The sequence below is a fragment of the Nansenia antarctica genome (assembly GCF_963989245.1).
Source record: "Nansenia antarctica genome assembly, chromosome: 16".
Lineage (NCBI taxonomy): Eukaryota > Metazoa > Chordata > Actinopteri > Argentiniformes > Microstomatidae > Nansenia > Nansenia antarctica.
Window position 1 is genome coordinate 19,606,972 of NC_137686.1, and position 10,772 is coordinate 19,617,743.

A 10,772-nucleotide genomic window follows, 5' to 3' on the forward strand; every position below is an offset into this window, starting at 1 on the left:
GGCTTGTAGAAAACTTTACTAGCCAACAAAATGAGTCAGGAACAACGGCGTGAACCTCATAACCATTATGAACACCCCAATCCTCTATGGACATGAATGGATGTGTGGTATAAAGCAGAAGAAAGAAGGAAATGGAGAGGCCAGGAATCTGTCCCTACTGGTTGAGGTGTCCTCCAACCGGTATTTACAAGCGCAGAGAAAAGAGCCTCATTCATCCGTCGGCATACCGACGGTGCTTTAGCAGACATGGCACGGCAGTCTAACATCCTTCGGGTTCTGGCTTCACAGAGGCCTGTCAGCAAACACACCACCAGCTACAGCCTCAGGGAGACTGTTTGTCTCTCTGGGGCCCAGGGCCCTCATAAGCCCAGGCACAATCTGCACGCACGCAACTCGACTGCAGCAAAGACACCATTCAAACGGTAGGCAGATACTGGAGAATGAGGCATTGAGGCCGAGGCAGACTCACAAGCTCTAGTTCAATGAATCCTGTGTTGTAATATCGACAAAGCAGCATACGAAAACATACCTTTAGTACCGTGATGTTGAATTAACTCAGTGACTGGTTTTGTACTGTGAAAAATAACAAATATTCTGCCCTCACAGATGGTTTCAGTTTATAAAATAAGGTGTGTGTGTTTGTGTGTGTGCAGGTAGTGGTTGTGTGAAATTGGTATTTTAAAAGTAGGTTGGAATAAGGCAGTGGTACAGTGGACATAACACAGGAACATAGAGAGAATTTCTAATAGGCCTCAGCTATTAGGCTAGAATAATAGCTTACCTGAATGTAAAAACAAAAAACAATAACAGTGCTGCATTTCTTTCCTCACAATTAGCAACGCCCAGCAACACAAAATGCTTAAAGGTAAGCCTATGTACTGTTATATAAATTAGTAGAGTATTCAGAACTATAGCGTTTGAACGTGTGCACTGCACACTCTATTCTTTAAAATGGTGGAGAGAAAAGTCAGGCTTGAATCTGTCATATACTCACTCTTCACCATGTTTATTGCATCAAGCACAACATATACTGTACATCAACAAACAAAACAACAAGTAAATATCAACAGGTTTGAGTGACATATAAACAATTTTACACAACCAATGTTTTGCATTCACTCTCACATGCATACACCTCCAGTACAAAGTAAATGGCAATATATTATTGAATTGATACTTTAAAAATATAAAACAGGTGTTTTGCAATTTATTGATAATGGCCACCAAGTGGTTGAAAACGTATATAACTGCATCTAACAATTGCGATATACAATTGCAGTTAAAATACCTTATCAAAGCAGACAAATACAATATTCAAGCATTAAGTCTAATTCAAGCACAGTACTTTTTTTTCGACCAGATTCTCAATATCATGCTAGACAATACAACAATATCCCTATTCAATAGATTTGACATGCCTTCTTTACAAATGTTAACAGATTGTCCAAAATATTATACAAATGATGTAAAAAAAAAATCACACATGATGTGATGGGAGGAGTGCTGATGAAACAATTCTACCTACAGCACCTCCCCCCTAAGATACCTCAATGACCACAACACCACATGTGTTGTATACAGTACTAAAAGAGACATTTAGAAAAAACAAAACATAAGTATCTTACATTCCATTGGACGGTTAACTCCTGCGGAAAGAGGAGGAGAGAGGTGAACACAAAGAAGTCAACAGGGAGGGTCTCAAACCCCCCAGGTCTCCATGCCAACCACAAAGCCTGTCTTACCTGGTTACCCGACAGTTGCGTGTCTGAACGTGAGTACCCGTGTATGTGATGTCACACCTCACCACGTTGTTGGAAAAGTCTGACTCTTGGACGTGATAATTGGGATTGACTGTAACCTGAAATGGAAAAAAGGAAAAAGTGAACACCACTATCTGAAATGGAAATCTGAAATGGAAAACGAATTGTGTGGAAAACAACACCGATAACGCCACTATCTCCACTGAAATTTGAACGCTTCCAACCATAGTAATTTGCATTCAAATGAATATTCAAATGAATATTCAAATGAGACATTTAAGACGTTACCTTGAGGATGTAGTTTCCTGCGGGGACGTCGGTGATATCAATCCACTGACAGTCAATATTGGCAGCATATGTGTCATGGCACCCTGGACTCAATCCCTGCCCAACACAAACCAGAGTCCCAGTGAAACATGCAAAAAAGATAACGGGAAAGAAACATCATCCCTTCATCATCCCATTTGACCACAGTTCCATGACTACACCTAGGAATAACAATGTATATCAATATACAGTAGATATAGATACAGAATGAGTAGATCGCCATAGATATATTGAACCTAGAACTAGGGTTCGTTCTCTGTGTGGTACCTGTGTGTGTGCGGTGCAGGCGTAGCGGCGCCTGAAGCCAGCGTCACAGCCCGTGTCCTCCAAGCAGAAGCTGGCCTTGTGTCCCTCGGCCACTTTCTGTCCGGTGGAGACCTCCAGCAGGTCGTAGTTACTGAAGGCGTCCATGCTGTGGTAGTGCCTGGGACAGATTGGGAAGATTGGGGATCCGGCTTTTATCACAGAGACACACAGCTCTCACAGGCTGAAATAAAATCAGTTTGTGATGAAAGCGGTTACTAGAATTTGGTATATCTATCACACCGGTATGTCTATAGTTATTTTAATATCATAGCATGGTTGCAATTTGTTATGGAATGAGCGAGACCTGTGACACAGTGTGTTTGATACCATCCCTCATTCCATTCCATGCATTACAATGAGCCCATCCTCTGATTTCTACCTCCTCCAGCCTCCACTGCTGGGCAGTTTCCCTTCCTTGCGGGGATGGACATACTCACTGGTGACAGCTGTGCCATTCCCACTGGTGCCTTGGTTTCACAGGGAGGAAGTCAGTTGTCCCTTGGTTCTTCACTTTCTGGGGGAACCGTAGAAGTACTCTGTAGTCAATGTCTCGCACAGTACGGCTGTATGCTGACCTTGGAGGCACCAGAGAGAGATGTACACGTGCATGAAGTGAAATATTCTGTCTGAGAATGTGGCCTAGACATTTGCAACTGCATGGCACAATTGCGCTAGGGGTGCAGTTTTACATTATTCAGTCATTAACAGTGGTATGTAGCTGGAGAGTCAAATCAATGCTTAATATACCTTCATATACTCTCTTCTTGCTATATTCATTTGAATCAAACCGTTAAGCCATTAACAAATTGAGCATTTACAGTTATCATACTGAATTAATTGCAAGAGCCAAACAGATCAATTGTAGAGCAGGAGGAGCACTGATGTTAAAGACTAAAGCACGTGGAATGGCTGAGGCGCACAAGCGAGAAACTTGAATTACCTGGCCAGACAATTCTCCTCTGCTGCGCACCGTAGCGCGTACATCTGCATACGCTGAATGTAAGCACCTGCTTGGATAGCATATGGGTCTGGCACGAGGTCTGGGAGTCCTGGGGGGGGGATACATAACGTAATTGCAGTTATAAGCACTTATAACGACATTCTTCGGAAAATACAGAGTGTCTGGTGCGTTTGGGTAAAACGATCCCTCACCGTTCTGGAAATATCTGGTTCCATATCCAGTGCCAGGGGGGGGACGGCGCGTACGGGCGACCGACCGTCCTCTTGAGGGGTATATATTGTAGAAAACGGAATTCCTGTGATTTTTAAAGGGGTTCCGGGGGTCATCGTTGACCATGTCCTGCCCTGTAGTAGTGGCAGCTTCATTTGTCGTATCTTGAACGGGGCCAGCTTCTTGCACCGTTTGCGCGCCGGGTTCCCTGGAGACCGTTTCGGCGCGCATCTGTTGGTAATCACTGCCCGGTGGCACCGACTCGCTGCCTCTGGACTGTGATAGGGGGGTCCTGGAGAAATGCTCAGTGTTGGCATCCTGAGTAACAAGCCCTCCTCTCCTCGGTACCCCGCTGCCTGAGAATTCGGGGAGAACCCCACGGGTTGCGTTTATTCTGTAAGTGTACTCTGGAGTGTAGCGTCGTGCGCCAGGGGACCCTGCGACACCCGGTCGGGTGTAAGGGAGCTCGGGCTGTTGTCTGGCTCCTGGCGGGCGGGCATTGGCGACCATATACTGTCTATTGTCCAGTCCAAGAGCAATAGATCCCGGGTGAAGAGCATTGCTTGTTTGGTCTCGTAAACGGCCACCCGATTCAGATGGTCCAGTTCGTCTGTGCGCGGCTCCCTCGCTCGCTCCGGGTGTTACAGTGTGTCCGTCTCTCTGACCATCTCTTCTGCTGCTAACGTAGACCCTAGATTGGCTCCTTGGTCGCAGGGGCGAGTGGTATTCTGACCCGGTGCTCATTAAACTATGGACCTGTCCGTTATTCTCCCACTGAATCCGGTGACGCCAGGGGTGCACTGGCTGCTGTCCAGTGATGAGATGAACTAGTCCTTGCAGCAAGTAAAAAAATAAAACCGACCACTTTGCCATAGCTGTTTAGACTGGTTAAAGCCACTTAAAATGACTGCAACACTAAACAAGACATTTATTGTACAGAAAAAAAGCTTGGTCTAAGGTTGGTGCGCGCACTATCCGTTCCAGTGCGTAAGCGGCATAGCCTACCCGTTTTCAGCACTGGCCCGTTGGAGAAGACGGGACGGTTGGGGCTCTCGGGCATTTATCAAAACGGGCTAGTTTACTTACGCATGCACAGAAAGCCTGCATTTGGAGAGAAAAGACTTAACCCATTCCTTCCCGCGCGGCTCAGTTACACAAGCCGTTACACAATTGCATTTGCTAAGCAAACTTTACGCACTCGTGTCAATTTGGGGTCATCATCAGAATTTTACGTCAAGTTGTGTTCGTTTTTCCTGATCAATTTGCGCATTATTGCAATAACATTATATTTCAATAAAGTGAAAGTATAGCATATATATGTGACATAGATTTCCTCTTTATTAACGTTTAATTGATATGATGTGCCCTTGACTTGTCTTTATTAATCAACAAGGTTTCCCCTGTGGATCAATGTTCCTAACATTTGGTTGTTAAAACCACACAAAAAACGAACATGTTAAATCCTGCATTGGTGAACATTATAGCCTACACTACGTATCAAGGTGCTGTCTGGAAACCCTCAGGCTCTTGGCGCCCTAGACTTGAACAGGCGTTTTACTAAAAAGACGACCACGGGGGGGCACTGTAGACCTTCTCTGATTGAGCCACCATTCGTTACACTCCAGCCAAGTGATTATTACTGTGTGTATTCATTCATTTATTTATTCATACACTCATTTATTTATCTATATATTTATTGTTAATTTTGACAGACTTGGTATGGAGGACCAAGTCTGTCAAAATTAACAATAAATATATAGATAAATAAATGAGTAAACTAGGCCGACAAATTAACAATAAATATATAGATAAATAAATGAGTTGTTCATCGATGATTTTACTGGTTGCAATTACTAAGGCTGACCAACAGATGGCATGGCAAGGACAGAAAAATCTGAACAGCACCGACCATCATAGGGTCTTTCAAAGACCAGATCTTGAACATTTGAAGTTTGGTGGAGGTTTTAAAATAGTGACCTGAGGGCCTTGACTCATCAGTAAGTTCAGAAAACTAAAATCCAGTTGTAGGCAAGTTGGCGACGAATGAGCAAGTGCGTACTAAGCCATAGGCCAATGCTGTACATCGCGTCCTTTCAGAAGGGAATTTTGGCCAAAACAATTACGCACAAAAATCACAATAAATGTGCGTGGCAAAAATATATACGGCACTTGCAGCACAGGCTATTCGAGGCGAGCAGGAATAAGTCCAGCAGGGCGTGAGCTTAGAATGATACGGTTCTATCTCCGTTTAGGGCAGTTCAGAGATATTGAGCGTCAAAGTTTTTACATTCCATTATGTTTTGTGAGATGGAACCTTTGTATTTTATGAATTACTAACTCAAAAACACCACACAGGCATTAATAAACACCTAATGGATCAGATTATGTAAACAAACTAAATTTTGCCAAAAAATGGAGATAGAACCTTATAATTCTAACGTCACGAGGGGTAAAGTGACCCAGTTGTCGGTCTGAAAGCAAAGCGCATGCTGTCTATGTCGTGTCTGGAACATGTGGTCACTTGTCAGGTGTGTGTTTCCTAAGCCAAATAGGGCAATAGCACATCGGGTGGTTCGTGGCTATGATTAGACTGAAACATAAGACATCCAACTGGTCCAGGAACGCCCCCGGGGCGAGGCTGTATAAGAGATCCGGAGCCTAGCTTCGGGTTCGGCACAAGATTTTCCCTCTCGGGCAGGACAGATACAAAGTTTAGCCAGTAAGTATATAATGCTACATTGAGTCTTTACTTGTGTGTCTGACGTGAAAAAAAATAAGTAAGCAAATCACAACAAACTGTTGCCACAAAGGTTTGAATTAATATGTTTAATTCATAGTGCTGTTTGGGAATAAAATGATCACATATTCTTGGTGCTTCTTGGTTGTTTTCATAATAAAACACCGTTATCTTCCACCGTGTGATGCGGGCCGACAGGTGAGACTAATGCTTGTACACTTTGAATATATCTCATTCCATAAAGGTATCCAGGGCTGCTCTGATCTTTGCTTCTTGTGCGATTAAAGATGATCGAAGATGGTCTATAATGGTTTTACCACAAGAAAACCCCAAGGAATACACCTGTTCTCTTTCCCGTAACACCATGGGGCCTCACTCTTCAAATCTGAGGAGTACACACATGATATGTCGGGGGAATGTGTGACGGCCACCTATACATTACTACAGAATCATGGGGAGACAAAATGCCAGGTGAGACAACGAGAGAGTGATACAGTTGAAGTCGGAAGTTTACCTACACTTAAGCCAAATAAATTTAAACTTAAGTTTTTCCACAATTCCTGAAGCCTAGAAATCATTCCCTGTCTTAGGTCAGTTAGGATCACTAGCTACTTTATTTTAAGAATGTGAAATGTCAGAAAAGCAGTGTAGAGTGTAGTAGAGAATGATTTATTTCAGCTTTTATTTCTTTCATCACATTCCCAGTGAGTCAGACGTTTACATACACTTTAGTTAGTATTTGGTAGCATTGCCTTTAATTTGTTTAAATTGGATCAAACGTTTCGGGTAGCCGCTTCCACATGCGTCCCATACGTTGGTGGAATTTTTCCTCCTGACAGAACTGGTGTAACTGAGTCAGGTGTGTAGGCCTCCTTGCTCGCACACTTTTTCAGTTCTGCCCACAAACTTTCTATAGGACTGAGGGCAGGGCTTTGTGATGGCCACTCCAGTACCTTGACTTTGTTGTCCTTAAGCCATTTTTGCCACAACTTTGGAAGTATGCTTTGGAGTCATTGTCCATCTGGAAGACCCATTTGCGACCAAGACTTAACTTCCTGGCTGATGTCTTGAGATGTTGCTTCAATATATATATATATTACATTTTCCTTCCTCATGATGCCATCTATTTTGTGAAGTGCACCAGTCCCTCCTGCAGCAAAGCGCCCCCACAACTTGAAGCTGCTTCACGGTGGAATGGTGTTCTTTGGCTTGCAAGCCTCCCCCATTTTTTCCTCCAAACCTAACAATGGTCATTATGGCCAAACAGTAACATTTTTGCCATTTCTCCAAAAAGTAAGAACTTTGTCCCCATGTGCAGTGCAAACCGTAGTCTAGCTTTTTATGGAGGTTTCAGAGTAGTGGCTTCTTCTTCGCTGAGCGGCTTTTCAGGTTATGTCGATATAGGACATGTTTAAATGTGGATAGAGATACTTTTGTGGATGTTTCCTCCAGCATCTTCACAAGGCCCTTTGCTGTTGTTCTGGGACTGATTTGTACTTTTCACACAAAAGTATGTTCCTCTCTAGGAGACAACACGTCTCCTTTCTGAGTGGTAGGGTGGCTGCATGGTCTCATGGTGTTTGTACTCACATACTATTGTTTGTACAGATGAATATGGTACCTTCAGGTGTTTGGAAATTGCTCCCAAGGATGAACCAGACTTGTAGAGGTCTTGGCTGATTTCTTTTGATTTTCCCATGATGTCAAGCAAAGAGGCACTGAGTTTGAAGGTAGGCCTTAAAATACATCCACAGGTACACCTCCAATTGACTCAAAATGATGTCAATTAGCCAGAAGCTTCTAAAGCCAGGACATCATTTTCTGGAATTTTCCAAACTGTTTAAAGGCACAGTGAATTTAGTGTATGTAAACTTCTGACCCACTGAAATTGTGATATAGTGAATTATAAGTGAAATAATCTGTCTGTAAACAATTGATGAAAAACTGAAAAACTTGTGTCATGCACAAAGTAGATGTCCTAACCGACTTGCCAAAACTATAGTTTGTTAACATGAAATCTGTGGAGTGGTTAAAAAAATGAGTTTTAATGACTTCAACCTAAGTGTATGTAAACTTCAGACTTCAACTGTATCTTAAGAAGGACCTATACTGAACGTCACGTTCTCAGTCCCTGCTCTTTGATATTGCTCTCCTGCTCTGGCCCAATATCAGCAGGTGTTGTGTATAGGGTGTAACCAAGAGATATGGAAACGTTTGCTTCATTGTAGCCTTCTCCTCGAAGTGCATGAACTATCACAGAGGAGCACGCAATTTCTCCCCTCTTAAATATCTTTGAGGCCCCATAGGCGAGCTATTAAGTTGAATTAGAAATGAACGGTAAATCATGTTTTCAGTGGCAAACTGTCACTTCTATAAGTAGGCTGTAAAGGTCACTGGTATTTTTCCAAGTTTCCAATTGCCAAGTGGAAGTTTCCAATGTAATAGTTTGATGTCTCTAATTTCAACTTTGTTTGTGTATTAGAAGGTGATACGCACGTCACATTTGAATTTTGACCCCTGTATCGTGCTTCAAGGCACATTTAATGAAAGTGTGCCCTTGCCCTTAAGCCACATGTGACTTGGTCTCGAGACCTAACTACATAGCCGACTACTGTGACGTCTACTTGATATTAGTTCCTTGTATCAAGGGGCCTCAATGTGACATTCACAAATGTTTACCATTCATGATGTATCTCATCACATTTTAGGGGCTTATAGGATTAACCTTGACCAAAGTTAGTTGTTGTTTTTTTTACTTTTTAATTTTGAATGCAGACCCAATACTGAGTTATGATAAGTTCAGCTCAGCACAGCCCTTTACAGTAGACTGTTACTGAGTATAGCCCAACTTTCAAATTTGTGAACTGTATTTTCAAAGTCCTTTGAGAATAAGGAGGTGTATTTGTGGCAATATCTGGGTAATCAAATAAATAAAACATGTACAGGTAGTATTTGGAAATACTCTTTAAACATTCCAAGGAAGTTTGTCACTTACTTATTGGAGGTATGAGTGTCTCTATTACAAATGGCAGCTTTGCACATCGTGTTTTTCATAGTTCATTATGTGTGTGAACTCGGCGATAGCCTGGTGACTTGGCTAGAGTAAAGATGATCCTGAATGCTATTAATGTAGTTGTCAGGACTTCTGACTCAGGGGTCTGGTAATGTATCTGTGAAAATCAGCCAAACTCCCGACACAAACCAAAGACTAATTCGATTCATTAGAAATGCCAACAAGCATAACACACATCCTTTTAAACTTGATTAAGAATATAGAGATATCATTTGGATCAGAGTAAATTGGATCATTTAAAATTAAAATGAATTGAAACTTCACACAAGACACAAATGGCCACCACGTGCCATGCTTGACAAAAGTATTCTGATCTTACATGTGGCATAATAAAAAAGAAATGCTCACATGCTTGAGGGGGGGACTCTCCTGACTCACTTTGAGAGGAAAAGGGCATGTGACAGCTGATCACTACACTCATTCCAGTCCTTCAACCCAAGTATGGAAGAACCGGAAGAACATTTTGGTGACTTTACCGTTGTCATGGAGCTGTGTGGCGTTGGAATCAGTTGCCACAGAGGGTTCTCACCTTTCCTCTGTTTTGTCCACCCATAGGTTGTGATTGGCCAGTGAGTGCCAGGCATGGCCGTGGTCAAGCGGGAGGGCACATAGAGATCACTTGAGTCCCCACGTATATAGAGGCCTAAATATACTCCGCTGACACCCCAAGCATCTGGCCTAAATATAAACACTGGCTGGCTGGCAAACTGCAAGCACCCAAAGACTCCCAGTTATGCATCACAAGATACTGAATGGCCCTCTGCCACTCCCTCTAGCACAGTTCTCTGTATCGAAAAACTTGCTGGGTTGGCTTTTCTCACATTATAGTCGTTTTAAAGCTGAGTTTATAATGTAATGGTATATAAACCTTTAGGCCAGTAGGCCTATTGGTTAGCACAGCTATTATCGCTAGTATAAAACATAAGCCCTTGACAGAACAAGTTAGTTAAGATGATCTCTTATGACAGATTCATCCTTCACCAGCCAATGATGAATTTGACCTGTCAGACCTGAAATGTCTGTTTGATGGGTTACAAGGTCATTTCATACTGAGTTGGAGATGTGTTGGAATGTGTTGACTCTACCTGGCTGACTGTGGGTTATTTTGGCCTTTGAATGATGAAATTCCAATAAATTTGTTTCTTTTGAGAACCTCGCCTCATTTCTCTCTGAATGTGGCTGCCTGGGGAATTGGCACTGTTGTTGACAGTTTAAAAGTCATGGTGGATAGTTTAAGATATGTTTGGAAAAAGAAACAGCTTTGAAAGGCTGCCAAACATTGAAGAGTTGTTCAAACTTCAGCAGTTCTGTTATTTTGTATACAGTGTCATCATTATTGAGTCCCAAGGTATTTCATTATTTAATACAATGACATCAGATAAATTGTAAAACACTATA

General features: G+C 42.4%; 1 protein-coding gene across 1 annotated transcript; it reads right to left on the reverse strand.

The window, feature by feature from the left end:
• Window positions 1-1,738: 1,738 nt before the first annotated feature.
• loxl5b (lysyl oxidase-like 5b) lies at window positions 1,739-4,437 on the reverse strand (the record flags this gene model as incomplete). Its single annotated transcript, XM_080546665.1, has 6 exons — window positions 1,739-1,858; window positions 2,049-2,144; window positions 2,355-2,511; window positions 2,831-2,968; window positions 3,334-3,442; window positions 3,546-4,437. 6 exons carry the CDS (start codon window positions 4,435-4,437, stop codon window positions 1,739-1,741), a joined length of 1,512 nt encoding a protein of 503 aa, XP_080402791.1.
• Between the last annotated feature and the right edge of the window lie 6,335 nt (window positions 4,438-10,772).